This window comes from Electrona antarctica (genome assembly GCF_951216825.1).
Source record: "Electrona antarctica genome assembly, chromosome: 9".
NCBI lineage: Eukaryota > Metazoa > Chordata > Actinopteri > Myctophiformes > Myctophidae > Electrona > Electrona antarctica.
Window position 1 is genome coordinate 16728658 of NC_136790.1, and position 18034 is coordinate 16746691.

At 44.7% G+C, this 18034-nt stretch overlaps 2 protein-coding genes across 8 annotated transcripts in view; one reads left to right on the forward strand and one right to left on the reverse strand.

Moving 5' to 3' along the window:
* Positions 1–18034, forward strand: part of ptpra (protein tyrosine phosphatase receptor type A) — a 58565-nt gene that overhangs the window by 28730 nt on the left and 11801 nt on the right. For 2 of the 5 annotated variants that reach the window (XM_079510493.1, XM_079510495.1), the window contains exons 9-19: positions 199–335; positions 495–585; positions 1912–1988; positions 2104–2140; positions 3206–3303; positions 4035–4097; positions 5323–5442; positions 6189–6355; positions 9966–10101; positions 10815–10964; positions 11387–11480. In XM_079510493.1, coding sequence (XP_079366619.1) covers positions 199–335; positions 495–585; positions 1912–1988; positions 2104–2140; positions 3206–3303; positions 4035–4097; positions 5323–5442; positions 6189–6355; positions 9966–10101; positions 10815–10964; positions 11387–11480 — 1170 coding nt within the window. Of the gene's footprint in view, positions 1–198; positions 336–494; positions 586–1911; positions 1989–2103; positions 2141–3205; positions 3304–4034; positions 4098–5322; positions 5443–6188; positions 6356–6727; positions 6750–9965; positions 10102–10814; positions 10965–11386; positions 11481–18034 lie in introns of all 5 variants that reach the window. The other 3 variants (XM_079510494.1, XM_079510497.1, XM_079510496.1) reach the window with 3 other exon arrangements.
* On the reverse strand, positions 13204–17370 carry LOC306929837 (uncharacterized protein). Of its 3 annotated transcripts, XM_079510573.1 has the most exons (8): positions 17035–17370; positions 16035–16753; positions 15731–15911; positions 15597–15688; positions 15196–15396; positions 14593–14664; positions 14097–14219; positions 13204–13872 (listed from the first exon to the last, which is right to left on the reverse strand). In XM_079510573.1, exons 2-8 carry the CDS (start codon positions 16549–16551, stop codon positions 13592–13594), a joined length of 1467 nt encoding a protein of 488 aa, XP_079366699.1. In that variant the 5' UTR covers positions 16552–16753; positions 17035–17370; the 3' UTR covers positions 13204–13591. The 3 variants fall into 3 exon arrangements, with proteins under 3 accessions (XP_079366699.1, XP_079366698.1, XP_079366697.1); XM_079510572.1 differs by having other exon boundaries at positions 15597–15911; positions 17079–17370; XM_079510571.1 differs by having other exon boundaries at positions 15597–15911.

Here is an 18034-nt window from a genome sequence, read left to right on the forward strand (position 1 = left end):
ATAGCTAAAGCCTCTCTCTCTCTCTCTCTCTCTCTCTCTCTCTCTCTCTCTCTCTCTCTCTCTCTCTCTCTCTCTCTCCCCCCCCCTCTCTCTCCCTTCCCATGGTTCTATCTCGTAACTATCTGTCCCCTCCCATTCCTTCCCTCCTCTCTCTCTTTTCCTTGTCTCCCTCCCTTCCTGCCCGCCGCCGGGCCTCAGAACTCCAGACCGTGCCGCTATTGGCCCGCTCGCCCAGCACAAACAGGAAGTACCCGCCCCTTCCTGTCGACAAGCTGGAGGAGGAGATGAACCGCCGCATGGCCGACGACAACAAGCTCTTCAGGGAGGAGTTCAACGTACGACACACACACACACACACACACACACACACAGACACACAGACACAGTCACCCCAGTTACATTTGTCACGTAAACAAACAAATCAAATTGAACCAAATCAAATTGAGACAGTGTACCTTGCATTGTTCTGTCCTGTCCTGTTCTGTCCTGTCCAGGCGTTGCCAGTGTGCCCGATCCAGGCGTCCTGTGACGCAGCCTCCAAGGAGGAGAACAAGGAGAAGAACAGATATGTGAACATCCTCCCATGTGAGTGGCCATTCAGTCAGTCAGTCAGTCACACAGGTCCCATGCACTGCCCAGACAGCGTGACACTGACCAGTCAGTCACACAGGTCCCATGCACTGCCCAGACAGCGTGACACTGACCAGTCAGTCACACAGGTCCCCATTCACTGCCCAGACAGCGTGACACTGACCAGTCAGTCACACAGGTCCCATGCACTGCCCAGACAGCGTGACACTGACCAGTGACCAGTCAGTCACACAGGTCCTATTTACTGCCCAGACAGCGTGACACTGACCAGTCAGTCACACAGGTCCCCATTCACTGCCCAGACAGCGTGACACTGACCAGTCAGTCCCACAGGTCCCCATTCACTGCCCAGACAGCATGACACTGACCAGTCAGTCACACAGGTCCCCATTCACTGCCCAGACAGCATGACACTGACCAGTCAGTCACACAGGTCCTATGCACTGCCCAGACAGCATGACACTGACCAGTCAGTCACACAGGTCCCCATTCACTGCCCAGACAGCGTGACACTGACCAGTCGGTCCCACAGGTCCTATGCACTCATTCGGACCTCTTAAAGCAGTTGTTCTCAAACGTTTTCATGTCAAGGATCCCCAAATTGATAATGTTGAGAGCGTGATTGTTATTTGTATGTGCGGTACACTGACTGCACGAGAAAATAAATGTGATGCTGGGGTGAGATCCATTGCTATACCCACTGTATAGAAGGTATGCGCGTGACATCATCATCAAACCCGGAAGTTATGCAGGAATGCCTACTGAGTGGCAAAAAACTACTTTCTGGCCTTGACAGCCCATGCATCCAAACAGAAAAGTCCTATCTGATCGCATTAAACAATGTTAAACTCACTTTGACACTAAAGGACATGAACTTGAAGTGATGTGGGTTGGCATATTTGTTAAATACGGTAGTACACAAGTAGAACAGTATAAAAACATGAATGAAAAAGTATTCTCCAAGCTTTTCTGAACTTATCATCCGAGTCTAGGGAAAATAATAGGAATGAACAGAAATAATTGACTCACGTTGGAGGTAACTAACCTTCATCTGCAATCACCAAATGTAGTATAATAATTTGAACAACATGGTTGTTCTAGTAGGCCTTGTTCTAGTGTGGTGAGCTTGTAGATGGGCTATTTTTGATATTTGCCATATATCGAAGGATTTAGCGCTTAGCCACTTAAACCCCAGCATCCGTACTGTGTGGAAAGCGTTCGGTTTAAGCTTTAATAAATTGAATGTAATTTTAACATTGCGTTTTTCAACTTCTGTCACCCTCCTCTTACTCCCTCCGTCTGTTCCGATCTTCCTTTCAGACGATCACTCCAGGGTGCACCTCTCGTCCTTGGAGGGCGTCCCCGACTCCGATTTTATCAACGCCTCCTTTATAAATGTTAGTATGATGATTATGATGATTATTAGTTTTCTCCCAGGCATTCAGCTGTTTGAATCCACATTTAAACCGTCTCTAAATGCCTGAATATACCTTTCTTTGTTTGTTTGTATAGGGCTACCAAGAGAAGAATAAATTTATTGCAGCTCAAGGTAAACTGAAATATATATAATAATGATAATGAGAGAGCGCTATATGAAAACTATTCTGTGACCGTCATTGGTACTACTGGCTAACTATTTCATATTTTGGATCATCCTCTCTCTCCCTGTCTCTCTGTCCCTGTCTGTCTCTCTCCCTGTCTCTCTCTCCCCGTGTCTCTCTCCCTGTCTCTGTCTCTCTCTCCCTGTCTCTCTGTCCCTGTCTCTCTGTCCCTGTCTCTCTGTCCCTGTCTCTCTGTCCCTGTCTCTCTGTCCCTGTCTCTCTCTCCCTGTCTCTCTCTCTCCCTGTCTCTCTCTCCCTGTCTCTCTCTCCCTGTCTCTGTCTCCCTGTCTCTGTCTCTCTTTCCCTGTCTTTCTCTCCCTGTCTCTCTCTCTCTGTCTCTCTCTCCCCGTCTCTCTCTCCCCGTCTCTCTCTCCCCGTCTCTCTCTCTCTCTCTCTGTCTCTCTCTCCCTGTCTCTCTCTCCCTGTCTCTCTCTCTCTCTGTCTCTCTCTCCCCGTCTCTCTCTCCCCGTCTCTCTCTCCCTGTCTCTCTCTCTCCCTGTCTCTCTCTCCCTGTCTCTCTCTCCCCGTCTCTCTCTCTCTCTGTCTCTCTCTCTCTCTGTCTCTCTCTCCCCGTCTCTCTCTCCCTGTCTCTCTCTCTCCCTGTCTCTCTCTCCCTGTCTCTCTCTCCCCGTCTCTCTCTCCCTGTCTCTCTCTCTCTCTGTCTCTCTCTCCCCGTCTCTCTCTCCCTGTCTCTCTCTCCCCGTCTCTGTCTCCCTGTCTCTCTATCCCTGTCTCTGTCTCTCTCTCTCTCTGTCTCTCTCTCTCTGTCTCTCTCTCCCTGTCTCTCTCTCTCCCTGTCTCTGTCTCCCTGTCTCTCTCTCCCCGTCTCTCTCTCTCCCTGTCTGTCTCCCTGTCTCTCTCTCCCTGTCTCTGTCTCCCTGTCTCTGTCTCTCTTTCCCTGTCTTTCTCTCCCTGTCTCTCTCTCCCTGTCTCTCTCTCTCCCCGTCTCTGTCTCCCTGTCTCTCTCTCCCTGTCTCTCTCTCCCCGTCTCTCTCTCCCCGTCTCTGTCTCAGGGCCAAAGGAGGAAACGGTGAATGACTTCTGGAGAATGATCTGGGAGCAGAACACGGCCACCATCGTCATGGTGACAAATCTGAAGGAGAGGAAAGAGGTAGGGATCCAGAAATAACACAAAGATCCAGTCATGTGGATCACGGGGATCCCACATGGGAACGGCATGGCTGAGTTCCATTGTTGGAACTCAGACTTCACTTCACGTGGCCTGCCTATGATGTCAGTCATCTGCAGTGCTGGGGAAAAAAGTACTCACATTGTTTACTTAAGTAAAAGTATCGATACTGCAAATGTAGAAATACTCTTGTTACAAGTAGAAGTCCCGTATTCAATATTTACTTGAATACTCAGGACGCGACTAGCGACGGGGCCGCGTCCTGAGCATCGAGCGTTACTATTTGATAGGACGGAGACCTCCGTCAGGGTGTTAACATCGGTGTCGTTCTGTTGGTTTCTATATTCAGTCCATTTCTCCCATGCTTTAAAGTACCAACATTATAAAGTACTCATTGTGCAGAATGTCCCATATTTTAAGTTTTCAAATGCATCAAAATCTTTAGAAAATAAGCTTGTAGATCGGCTATTTTCCAATGGCCGAAATGTATAGAGACAAAGTGGTTAATGTATGTTTTGTAATAATAATCCAAATCTACAAAGTAACTGGTAACTAAAGTTTTAAAATAATTGTAGTGGAGTAACTCAAGTAGAGTGAAAAAATACATCAAATTTGTATACTTAAAGGACCACTTCACCACTTTTCAACTTCTCTTTCTATAATTTGTCCTAACTAATGTTCATGATAAAATACCACCATTTTTTTCTACTCAGTCTGTGTCTCATAGGAAGGCTGTGGGCAGTTCAGAAACCCGTCCACCAGTGACATCATCGATGGTAAATCCAAGCTAATAGAAACGGCAGGCTTTCTTTTCCTGAAAAGTTGCAATGCAAAAGTTGAAGACATCGTTCTCACGATAATACAAATCTAAATATATTTTAAAACAAATCTTGTTTAAAAACAAATCTGCCTAATGCTGTCACTGGTGGACGGGTGTCCGAACTGCCCAAAGCCCTCCTATGAGACACAGACTGAGTAGGAAACAAATGGTGGTGTTTTATCATGAACATTAGTGAGGACCAATTATATGAAGAGATGTTGAAAAGTGGTGAAGTGGTCCTTTAAGTACAGTACTTGAGTACATGCACTTAGTTACTGGTCTCTTGGCAACATACTCTATCTACACATGACTCAAAATGTGGCAAGCTTTCTGCTCCAACAGAGCCCCGGCCTCCGACATTATAAAATGAAAGTTGAGAAACACATATTGGAAAATGAATTAGTGGAGGTACTTCTGTGTGCACAAGAAATGCGGTTGTCACATTATTAGATCAGGACGCACAGTCCTAAGTATACACTGTATAGTATACATTACACAGCTGTGTACAAAGTCCGGACAGCAAGGCCAATTACAGCCGCAGAACGAATTTTATACGGCCCGCAGCTTCATTCCTAAATTGTATGCCAGCAACGGCGAACAAGAATGAATCGTTCATACAAATTCAAGTTGCAAGTTCTTTCTTCGCCTCAGGGTGGCAGCGCCACCTTCCCTATGTAATAATGATATAGATGGCTAGACTTTAGAGTTAAAAACAAATGTGAAATTAATGTCTGTATGGTACAAGATGTTTCATTCACACAGACTGTGTCCATGTCGTAAAGGGAAACTTAGCCTCATCCTTATTCCTTAGGGCTGACCCAAAACGTTTGCATATTCAAACTTTGTTCGATGGTACAAAATTCGAACATGAAAAATATTATTGAAAAGTTTGTTTAATCAAAATAGCTGCTCTACATGCCCAAAAGGCATTGCAGCATGACATATTGAGAGCTTGTAGATCTGCTACTTATCAAAGCCATGTGCTGGAGCTCCACGATTAATGAATCACTGACCCACCCAGCTGACCACTTCACCGGTAGACCGTTGTGAACAAAAGCTGTCAAGATTTTCAGAAACATGTTGAGGACCACTGGACTAGTGCTAACTGGTGGTCTTTCTGTCTCTGTGTGTCACTGGACTAGTGCTAACTGGTGGTCTTTCTGTCTCTCTCTGTTTGTCAGTGTAAGTGTGCTCAGTACTGGCCGGACCAGGGCTGTTGGACCTACGGGAACATTCGAGTATCAGTAGAAGACATGATGGTTTTAGTGGACTACACCATCCGCAAGTTCTGCATCCAACAGGTACCACTCTATAATAACATCTGTGTACCAGTAGAGGGGTTTTAGTGGACTACTACTAGTACACCATACGCAAGTTAATTCATTCCATTTGCTCAAAGTTATGGTGGTCCATGAAATAAAAAAGACTTTGAGAACCACCGGTGTTGCAATTGTATAGCAGGTGTAAATTCCACATACCTGCTCTGACGGTGTGATGAACCCAGTTCGGGAAAGGTTCCAAAATGTGACGGTTGCTCAATGTTGTATGGACCGTTCCTCCGGTTTCTGGATCCAATTCAATTCAAAGGAGCTTTATTGGCATGAGGAAACATACGTTTCAAAGTGTCAAATATAATTAAAAAAACTGTTGAAAATGGGGAAAGTATATAATATACAGTTGGAGATTGTGTAAACGTAGACGGACACATTCCGTCGTTATATACATGTTATACAGGAGGTTATAAAGCTTTTTTTAAACATATAACCGCGATTTTTTTGCAGTCACTTTGGGACAAATAGCAGCATTTTTTCCCAATACTATTTAAATAGTATGCAAAAAACCTCATATTTAAGATGTGTTTAAAAGTAGCAGCTCTGTTTACATGTGCAGTAGGTCTAGCGTTCTACTTGCTACAGATAGTAGTCCTTATTGTGGGATCCCAAAGTATTCCCAACCCTATTCAAAAGCCCATAAAAGGCTTTCTGTGGACACTCGCCCCTTAACTGTGGTCGTGTGGTGGTCCTTCCTTGCGTCCTCTCCGCTGCAGGTGGGTGATGTTTCTGGGAAGAAACCCCAGCGGCTGGTGACCCAGTTCCACTTCACCAGCTGGCCAGACTTCGGGGTACCGTTCACCCCCATCGGCATGCTCAAGTTCCTCAAGAAGGTCAAGACCTACAACCCTACGTATGCAGGTGCCATCGTGGTCCACTGCAGGTATGCATTAGTACAGGAGGTTCCCAAACTTTTTTCACGTCAAGGACCCCCAAATTGACACTAATTAGCCTGCGGAACCCCATTTGAAAAGATATGCCAGGGACCCCCATAAGAGAAGATTTACATCTCTAGCAGTGATTCTCAACCCGTCAAGCCCCTCAAGGACCCCCCCCCCAGTTTCACATGCATTAGTCTACGGACCCCCATTTAATGGCATTTCTATCTCTGGGACCCCCAATTTATATTGTAAAATCAATGTTAATTTAACTCTGAGAGTGTACAACTGTATTTGTACACTCTTCTCAATTACCCCTGGGGGTCCCCGGGCCCCACTTTGAGAACCGCTGCATTAGTATAACCCCCAGTATGCAGGCGCCATCGTGGTCCACTGCAGGTATGCATTAGTACAGGAGGTTCCTAAGCCTCTTCACCTCCAGACCAGGAGTCACCGGCATGCTGGCTTGTGGTGGACATTTTTGTCAAATTTCCATTTTTGCCACAGACATACAGATTACAGAGCTATAGCTAGCCCTGAATGGCCATAACGGGTCTGTAACTCTGAGAGTGTATGGAAGTACATGGGAGTGTAACTCTGAGAGTGTATGGAAGTACATGGGAGTGTAACTCTGAGAGTGTATGGAAGTACATGGAACCAAATGTATGCTCTGAGTTAACCCATTTTGATCTGAGATGATCAGATTCTAAAAATGTCTTCTACATCCTGACAGTTTTCTGAAAAAGCTATGTTTCTATGTCAGTGGTTCTTCGATTTTTCAATAATAGCAGACCTACAAGCTCGTAGCGCGCCATGAGCTTGTAGATCTGCTATTTTTCAATAGCTAAAGCATAACATAATGCTAACACCACCCGCCCAAAATGGGTTAAGGGCATCCTTGCAAATAAAACATTTGACAACCACTAGTACTAGTGGGACTCCTAATATGCCATAGTGTCATAGTAAAAATAAATGTCTACATTATTCTGCAGAAAACCTGGAGACTTGATATTCAGTAATTTGGTCTTGTGATCAAAATAAGAACATTATAATAATGGGTGTGTGAAAAAAATTATCTAAAATTTGCCAGACCCAAAAGATGCATTTGGTGTCTTCCCTATAACCCAAACTTAACAAAAAATCATTATGAATTAACAAATTAAACCCATAGAGTATATATATATAATAGAGACTGAACTGGCGCGAAGCTCCGCCCCCCCAGCTATTCATGTCAGTGGAAGTTGCTCAGTGGCGTTTTGAAGCACCCGGAAGACTGCCGGAAGTACCGTCTGAGAACGTCTACTTCCGCATTTGACCACCAAATTTTGGTGGTCAAATGCGGAAGTGCAACCGAGCGCTCAATGTTAAAGCCCAGCTGCACGGGGTTTCCCGGTCATGAATCCACGGGTCCGCCTGTAGTCCCTCCTCCTACCACTAGGGAGGAGAGCTTCAACGTTGGAAAGCCTGCCTGCCCCCTTGATTAAACCATAGAGTATATATATAATAGAGACTGAACTGGCGCGAAGCTCCGCCCCCCCAGCTATTCATGTCAGTGGAAGTTGCTCAGTGGCGTTTTGAAGCACCCGGAAGACTGCCGGAAGTACTGTCTCAGAACGTCTACTTCCGCATTTGACCACCAAATTTTGGTGGTCAAATGCGGAAGTGCAACCGAGCGCTCAATGTTAAAGCCCAGCTGCACGGGGTTTCCCGGTCATGAATCCACGGGTCCGCCTGTAGTCTCTCCTCCTACCACTAGGGAGGAGAGCTTCAACGTTGGAAAGTCTGCCTGCCCCCTTGGATTAAACCCTGTTTAAAGAAATTGTGAAAATAGCGAGTGTATAGCGTGTGACAACGTGTACGTCACCAAGAGGGGGGCGGCGTCTAAAAAGCTAGGGACGGCCCCCTGGTGGGCATTAAATTCTAGCCCGCATCACTCAGAATAGAATGACGGTGGTATGTTTTTATAAATATTGAGCTCGTTCTTGGCGATAACATAGATAGTGAACAAACACCAGGATGGATAGAAAGAACGTCGGGCCCAAATACATTACAAGGACAAGGAAAATGTTGTGAACAAACACGGCTGTGCTTAGATACTTTGTTGAACGTTATGTCTCTGCGCCCGTGCGCCGATCCAAGTCATTCTACGTCTTTTTGTAAACTCGTCAATCTGGGTTCCTTGATGCTGTCTCCATGCTGGAAAGCTGAACATCTAATTCCGTTTTCTGGCTCATTTCCTCGACGCGACCTGCTGTGGCACTTATTTACTGAGCAAGTCTGCACCATTGTGAGGTCAGTTTAGAAAAAGAACGTATACAAGCATACGGATGGTCGCTCAATGTAAACAAACCAGACAAGCCAGCAAGTATGGCGGAAGCTACCACGTGACACATATGTTGACGCCCCCTCCAGGAGATTTTGGTACACTAGTACAATCTCATAATGCATTGTGATGCGGCGCTTTATGAGCTTATGTCGCTTTGAAATTCAGAATTTATTTAAATGTTTGACTAAGTTCATTAGAATTTTCATTGTTTAACCCATTTTGACCTGAGATCAGATTCTAAAAATGTCTTCTACATCCTCAAAAATAGCAGACCTACAAGCTCGTAGCGCGCCACTCGGTGGCGCGCTATGAGCTTGTAGATCTGCTATTTTTCAATAGCTAAAGCATAACATAATGCTAACACCAAAAGGGGTTCCCGCCCAAAATAAATATTTTTTTATAGGAATCGTAAAAATAAAACAAAGGGGGATATACTCACAAATCATAAAAATGAGGCCCTCAGTTTGGCCTTCTGCCCTTCAACACATTAGACCACAGTGACCTTGATGCCCTGTCCATGATGCCCCAACTGTCTCTTTAATTCCTGTAATCTTCACTGACTACATCCTGCTTCTGTAGAACAGGACGTGAACCGTTTGTGGTGAACTAGGCCCTTAACAACTAAGAGCGTAGATTAGATCTAGTTGACAGATTGCAGAAAAGGCGACAAAAAGGATAATTCAAAAATAGGGTGCAAAGGCATCTCAGTCTATGTGACTTCTTAGAGATACTGCGTACGTGACGAACAGAACGTACACTCACTTGCACTAATCAATCATGCACGCGCTGTTGTGTTGGGTCAACGGTCACAGGACATAAGGTCATCAGAGCAGACAGAGTCCAGAATTACTGTCAATGAATGTATGTGGTTTTTACTAGACATAGACTAGGCCTTTTGTTGAGATTCTGAACTCTTATCTCCTCCTGAGTCCCCATCCCCATCTTTAACCCAGCCCAGTAACTTCTTAATCCTTAATTTAATTTAATAACTTAATATCATTGTTTTTATTTGATGACCTTGCTGTCCTGACATTTGGCCTTTATTGGGCCCTCAAAACAAAACGAGACGAAAAGCCAAGGGGCCTTGCTCCTAAAAAGAAGAAATTGCTGGCCTGGTTCTTATCCGTTGTTTTAGGAAACGGTGCCTCTCTCTTTGCGTTGTCTTTTTAGTTGTGTGTGTGTGTGTACTGTGTAGTTGTGTTACATGCGTTTCTGGTCTCTGCACAGACGCCTGTGAAACAAACCCGTCTAAACTCATTGTCTTGTGTCGTGTGCTCTGTGTGTGTCAGCGCGGGCGTGGGCCGGACGGGGACCTTCATCGTCATCGACGCCATGTTGGACATGATGAACTCGGAGAGGAAGGTGGACGTCTTCGGCTTCGTCACCCGGATCCGAGCCCAGCGGTGTCAGATGGTCCAGACCGACGTACGTCCAACACACAGACACTACGCCATGCGTATCGAACAGGCCAAGCCTCGCGCAAAACAGTAGACTTCTGGAACTAGTCACAATTGTGGCATTTCGCAGACTCTTATCCAGAGCGACTTACAATAAGCGAGGTAATCACATACATTGAATGCAGAGAGACGGTGTAGTGCCTCAAGAAACTATAGGATCCCAGGTAAACCAAGAACCTAGCATCAGTCTAACATTCTACTATAGAAATAATAATATGTACAGTGAAACTATAGGATACCAGGTTAACGGTGAACCTAGCATCTGTTTAGCTTCCCAGTGCACTGTCAAATGATGGAGTAGGGCTGAGCACTGTTAACCTGACTCCGCCAGATGGGGCAGCAGAGAGTACACTGGGTTCCCCCCTCCTGGCCAATCAGCGGCAGCTAGAGGCGGGATCAAGGCAGCACTGTGTATGCTTTGATCCCGCCTCTAGCTGCCGCTGATTGGCCAGGCCGTTTGTGGCCGGAGCATCAAGTCTGCCTGAGAGTTCCCAGATGGGAGCAGGAGGGGGGAACCCAGTGTACTCTCTGCTGCCCCATCTGGCGGAGTCAGGTTAGAGCACTGTGGGCACTTAACCGAATATTGGACATGTAGTTATCAAATTGTCTCACTTCTCTTCTCTTTCTGTCTGTCTCTGTAAAACTCCCTGTCTTGTCCGTCTGTCTTTCTATCTCCCACAGATGCAGTATGTGTTCATCTTCCAGGCGTTGTTAGAACACTACCTTTATGGAGACACAGAGCTGGAGGTGACCTCTCTGGAGTCCCATCTGGCTAAGCTGTACGCGCCGTCGCCTGGAGCCAGCTGTGGGGGCATGGAGACAGAGTTTAAGGTGAGCCCGCCAACGTGGAGCTTCTGTTGTGCCTCTGTATAGTCATCCAATGGCCAGTCATCCAATGGCCAGTCATCCAATGGCCAGCCATCCAATGGCCAGTCATCCAATGGCCAGCCATCCAATGGCCAGCCATCCAATGGCAATCCCCTGGCCAATACAAGGTGGGAATTCCCCTTTAGGCTAGTGGTTAAGATGCTTTCCACGTGGGAGACCCGGGTTTGAATCCCGGGCGTTACACTCACACCGTCAGTGAGCCCAGCCAGCCTCCATTCCAGGCTTTTATTTGTGAGAAAACAAGCCTGGGATCCGAGGTTAATACGTACAGTACAGTATGTGTCTTGGCCATAGCTTCAGCAACAACATATTTTATCTCAATCCCCCAACAATGTTGATCATCTTTCATGTGTCTTCCCTTCTAGAAACTGACCTCCATCAAGATCCAGAATGACAAGATGAGAACGGGCAACCTGCCTGCTAACATGAAGAAGAACAGAGTCCTGCAAATCATCCCATGTGAGTTAGAGTGTGTGTGTGTGTGTGTGTGTGTGTGTGTGTGTGTGTGTGTGTGTGTGTGTGTGTGTGTGTGTGTGTGTGTGTGTGTGTGTGTGTGTGTGTGTGTGTGTGTGTGTGTGTGTGTGTGTGTGTGTGTGTGTGTGTGTGTGTGTGTGTGTGTGTGTGTGTGTGTGTGTGTGTGTGTGTGTGTGTGTGTGTGTGTGTGTGCGTGCGTGCGTGCGTGCGTGCGTGCGTGCGTGCGTGCGTGCGTGCGTGCGTGCGTGCGTGCGTGCGTGCGTGCGTGCGTGCGTGCGTGCGTGCGTGCGTGCGTGCGTGCGTGCGTGCGTGCGTGCGTGCGTGCGTGCGTGCGTGCGTGCGTGCGTGCGTGCGTGCGTGCGTGCGTGCGTGCGTGCGTGCGTGCGTGCGTGCGTGCGTGCGTGCGTGCGTGCGTGCGTGCGTGCGTGCGTGCGTGCGTGCGTGCGTGCGTGCGTGCGTGCGTGCGTGCGTGCGTGCGTGCGTGCGTGCGCGCGTGCGCGCGTAGAATGCATTTGTAGAATCGTCCTCAGGTCTAAATGGGTTAAAAGTATTAACCCATTTTGACGAAATTTAAAAAAATGTCTTCTAAATCATGACAGTTTTCTGAAATACCTGTTTCTATGTCAGTGGTGCTCAATATTTCATGTCAAGGACCGCAAAAATTATATGCATTTGGCCACCGACCCCCATCTGAAAATATGTAGTTCCAGGCAGCCCCAGGGACCTCCCCAGAAGCAAAGATTTTGAGTTTAAAACGTTCACTCTGAAAGAATATATATTCAAAGATTTGCGGCACATTTTCACGATTTTTCAAAAATAGCAGACCTACAAGCTCATAGCGCGCCACTCGGTGGCACGCTATGAGTTTGTAGATCTGCTATTTTTCAATGGCTAAAAGGAATTACATTGGAACACTGAAAAGTACTAGTGATGCACAATATAATGAATAAAAATGCCATATCGGTATCGGATCGGTCTCAAAATGATGCAGATTATTTCCACACATATTGATGATGCAATAACAATGTGACGTCAATGGCTTTGTACTCACAGAGCAGCCAGTCTGCCTGTCTCTGTCGCTTTTTGTTTTGTGTATTTCTAATGTTAACCCATTCTGGGCGTGAACCCCTTTTGGTGTTTTAACTAAGCATTATGTTATACTTTAGCTATTGAAAAATAGCAGATCTACAAGCTCATAGCGCGCCACCGAGTGGCGCGCTACGAGCTTGTAGGTCTGCTATTTTTGAAAAATTGTGAAAATGCGGCACAAATCTTTGAATATATATTATTTCAGAAGACTTTTTATTTTATTTCGATGTCAGGCCTAAATGGGTTAAGGCAGCAGAGGAAGTTTTCAAAAGTGTCTTTAGTACCTCTAGTCTAGAACAAAAGCCAAATCAAATGGGCTTTGGGCCACGCCCCTAGGACCTAGGATTTAGGATTGTTTCCATTGTCGTCCTCTGTATAATATTGGAATTGGTCAGAATCGGTATCGGTAGATATGACCCTGCAAATAATCTGATATCGGTCATAATTTCATAATCGTGCAACACCTACTGAAAAGTAACAGTTTGAACATACAAGGTTTCCACCTGACAGTGATGATATACTGCATATAAACACATCTTTGGAATTCTAGATTAATTATTATAGTGCTAAAACAGAATCAGTAAAACATACAATAAACAGACAATTGTGCTTTTGAATATGTGTTTATTCACCGATTAAGTACCAGTAGCTAGTATTACATAGAATACACTCTGTAAGCTAATGGTACCAGTAACACTGTTACACAGAATACACTATATAGAGTAATGGTACCAGTAGCAGTGTTACACAGAATACACTCTATAAAGTAATGGTACCAGTAGCAGTGTTACACAGAATACACTCTATAGAGTAATGGTACCAGTAGCAGTGTTACACAGAATACACTCTACAAAGTAATGGTACCAGTAGCAGTGTTACACAGAATACACTCTATAAAGTAATGGTACCAGTAGCAGTGTTACACAGAATACACTCTATAAAGTAATGGTACCAGTAACAATGTTACACAGAATACACTCTATAGAGTAATGGTACCAGTAGCAGTGTTACATAGAATAGACCAGAACACCACTCCATGTGGTGAAGTTGCTTGTGGAGTCATAGAGGCTTCCCCCAGGTATTCTCATGTAAACTGTGTCACCCTGCTCCATCTCTAGGATCATTCCATTTGAAATGGACTCCATCCGTCCATGATTATTGTTTCCCTGGTTATGCAGGACACGCTGACCATTTTTATACATTTCAATATAAAAATCATTTTGTGTAATCCAGAGAGCTGCAGTAAAAGTGAAGTGATACACCCCTTTAACGGGAGATGTGAAGATACCTAAAAACAAACAAACAAATAAACACATTGAACCAAAGAAAAGTGTTAACAAGAGCTTGCGATCCATTGGAAAAACTATTTTATCTCATTTCCTGAATAGTAACCGTTTTGGATCCTGTTACTAGCCGTTTCCATCTGACAGTGATATTATGCAATTGTGTAAGTAGTTGCTAATTATTTAATGAATTAATAAAGTTAATTAACAAGACTTAATCGCCACCTACCTGTAGATGGATTGTATGCGTTGCCGATGTTAGTGATGACTCTCTTATAGACCAGAGTGGTGGCAGAACTAACTGGTCCAATTGATGCACCCAAACCAGCAGAGAAGGCCACCTGTGGCTTGTCTGTCAACACAGGAACATTATAAAACTGTTAATAATATTATAATCAGTCCTATATTAACCCATTTTGACCTGAGATCAGTTTCTAAAAATGTCTTCTACATCCTGACAGTTTTCTGAAAAAGCTATGTTTCTATGTCAGTGGTTCTTCGATTTTTCAAAAATGGCAGACCTACAAGCTCGTAGCGTGCCACTTGGTGGCGCGCTATGAGCTTGTAGATCTGCTATTTTTCAATAGCTAAAGCATAACATAATGCTAACACCAAAATGGGTTCCCACCCAAAATGGGTTAAATCTCCATATACTTATGATTATGTTTTTTTTTGTGTATCTGGGAAATATAATGCTTAACAAAAAAATATATAAATGCACTTACTCCACAGTTCCTGCACTTTGTTGTCGGTGTCAGTGAGCCTGGTCTCTACGGTGGACAGCTGAGCAAGCTGGGCTGAAATCAACAACATTAATATTAATTCAAGCATAAATTCACCTGTAGTTTCATTTGGGTAGATCATATACAATCAATTACTAGGGATGTCCGATATTATCGCCTGATAAATGCATATCCAAGTAAAAATATGATATAAGTTACAGTAGTTCTTACTGTATGGTGTTGTGATGTGATATGAAATGTGAGCTTACCATAATCACAGTAATCCTAATCATACTATATCATAATAAAGGGCTTTTGGAGAGAAATTACTGTAGCGAAAATACTGTAGCGCACTGCAGACAGTGCAGAGGGCAAGTGTGTGTCTGTTCAGCTGAAGCTCGTTGATGCTCGTTAATGTTTTAGGCATCAAAGCAATATGCTTCAGTGAAATATATCGGTATCGGTTGATATTGGTATCGGAAATTAGGAGTTGGACAATATCGGAATGTAGGATATCTGCAAAATAGTCAATATCGGACATCCCTATCAATTACAATTAAAATGAAATAACACTGGACAAAGTGGACATCATTGAGTTCTAATTACCTTCACTTTCTTTCTTCAAGGCCTCCACATTGGTCTCACTGCTGCTCAGTCTGGTTTGTAGGGCCTGGACTTGGCCTTCAGTGGTACCCAGTCTGGTTTGTAGGACCTGGACCTGGTCTTCAGTGGTACCCAGTCTGGTCTGTAGGACCTGGACTTCGGTCTCACTGCTGCTCAGTCTGGCACTCAATTTGGCAACCATTTCTGAAGAGAAGAAAATTACAACATAATTATATAATATTTAAACATAGCCAGTACATTCACAACTTTTTCAAGCTCCATTTTTAAATCACAGTTTGCATTATCAACACAGAATCTATTAACGCTAAAGTATTTTTTTCCCCCAACACCATCCTCTCCCACTTGCATCCACTGAATATAACTGTGTTCTTATCAGTTATCACCTTCACTGTCTTTCTTCAAGGCCTCCATGTTCTTCTCACTGCTGCTCAGTCTAGTCTGTAAGACCTGGACCTGATCTTCAGTGGTATTCAACCTGGTCTGTAAGACCTGGACCTGGTCTTCAGTGGTATTCAACCTGGTCTGTAAGACCTGGACCTGGTCTTCAGTGGTATTCAACCTGGTCTGTAGGTGCTGGACTTGGCCTTCAGTGGTACCCAGTCTGGTCTGTAGGTGCTGGACTTCGGTCTCACTGCTGCTCAGTCTGACCTGAAGGTTTTTCAGCTCTTTCTCACTGGCACTCAATTTGGCAACCATTTCTGAAGAGAAGAAAATTACAGTGAAATACACACATCAGCCTGTACTTTCACAACTTCTTCAAGCTTAATCTTTTGAAATCACATTTAGCACAAAAAGCATTGTAGTTTCTTAAACATCCTGACCTGCATTTTTTTTGGCCATTCGTTCCATCTCGTGTTTGGTGATGCCCAGCTCCACCCGAAGATCACTCACTGAGTTCCTCTGATCCTTGATTTCTTCGTCCACGTTGCTCAGGCTCTGGCTGGTCTCTGCTCTCATTTCCACCACAGAGGCTCCTAGGCTATACACCATGCCCCTCTGCTTGTCCACTTCTCCCTCCACGTTGCTCAGGCTCTGGCTGGTCTCTGCTCTCATTTCCACCACAGAGGTTCCTAGGCTATCGACCATGCCCCTCTGCTTGTCCACTTCTCCCTCCACGTTGCTCAGGCTCTCTCTGGTCTCGGCTCTCATGTCCACCACGGTGGTTCCTAGGTTGAGCACCATGCCTCTCAACTTCTCCAGTTCAGCCCAGATGTCGGGTTGTAAGAGGGTAGCTGGTTCTACATTGTTGCCTCTCTCATTGACCGACCCCAGCTCTCCCTGAGCTCCAGCCTCAGAGAGACACAACAGCAGAACAAGCAAAGCTCCAGCAGCCTTCATTCTGGAACAGAGTGACTGAAGATACTGTGTGGTGCCGTCGTCTTTTATACTCTCCCTGCTCGTAGCCTAGCATTGGATACGTCATTGTACCCAATGGAAAGTTGGTCTACAAGCTGGACACTGAATAAAGTCAAGGACGGGCTGAGAACTCCAACATGTGGTGTGGTTCGTGATTAGATGTCCGTGCTCTGAAAAAAAGCGTCTGTGAAGATGTTTTAATTAATCAGCTGTTGTTTTTCTGCGGTGATGTGAGGGCACTGAGTTTAGAGTGTGCGATGTTCAGGTAATGGAAAGTATCAATAAAAAATAGATATTCTTATAAACTACAAATGTTTTCTGTTCCTGAACATTTTAAGTGTTTATGTCAAGTCAGCATGTACAGTATTACTGATGGAAATAAAATTCCGGCGACCCCAAGGATCAATTAATGGATAAATTATCTATTTTGTAATGCTAATTAGAAAGGACTGTAAATATATATACCTTCAATAACCCAGCAGGGAGACCAAATACCGTGCTGTATTTACCTTAAAAATGAGTGAGTAGCCCTTTAAATCTTGAATGACAGCCACGGTACCATAAAAAATAGAAGGATACCTTAAAAACGAATTGGAGACAGACGAAATAAAGTTCTGAGAGGAAGTTTAAGGTTTTAACTGTAATTTTTAGTAGGTAATAAAGTCAATTTACATAGAGAATGTGCTACATGGTTCAGATAATAATAATAATAGTACAATACATCACTATAATTTAGAGTATTCAATTGTTCCAATACGGATCCGAACTGAACCTCTTCACAGTATCTTCCTGGCTTATACTGCATCTGACGTCAGTTGTTGATAAACGTTCATTTGGCTGGTAAATAGTTCATTTCCGCAATATCCCACGGTGGTGCTGGTTGTCGAGCACTCATTGGACCAGCACATGGATGATGAGACTGGTATTGTGACATCTTCCTTGGTTCCGTCATTGATGGCCATAGACCGGGAAAGCACAGAGGCTGGCGTTGCTATGGCAACCTGAAGATAACATTCTTTCCCTGCTAGCTGTGAACTCTTTCGACAGAGAGAAATACTCCTATCTACTTTCTCACTAGGCACCAAGGTCAAATACATGTCTCAAATCAAAATAGGCCTCTCAGTATGCGAGTTAACTTGCCTGGGGACAGACAGTATGGAGACCGAATAAGGAGTAAACAGGCAGTAAGATATTAAATCTGAATGTGGCGTCAGGAAATCCATAATATAAATATGATAAAATAATATAAAGGATAATATAGGTCTGAGATGATTAGGCACGTGGATGGTGACATGACATAAATAGGATAAGGAGAACAACCCGGAGTAAACAGGCAGTAGGCTAAGAGTGAAATGATGATAAAAGGGCAAGATGACCAAATATGACCTATATGGAACACGGTCTGGGCCCAAAGTTCTATCTGTGTTGAGCAACAGAATATGATGGAGTGGCCAACTTGACATGA

Excerpts from the sequence above, each read along its gene's own strand:
- LOC306929837 (XM_079510572.1), bottom strand. The coding sequence starts at position 16,551 with ATGAAGGCTGCTGGAGCTTTGCTTGTTCTGCTGTTGTGTCTCTCTGAG. Across the intron at positions 15,912-16,034 it reads AATGGCCAAAAAAAATGCAG|AAATGGTTGCCAAATTGAGT; the intron begins GTCAGGATGTTT and ends TCTTCTCTTCAG. Across the intron at positions 14,665-15,195 it reads CTTGAAGAAAGAAAGTGAAG|CCCAGCTTGCTCAGCTGTCC; the intron begins GTAATTAGAACT and ends TGTTGATTTCAG.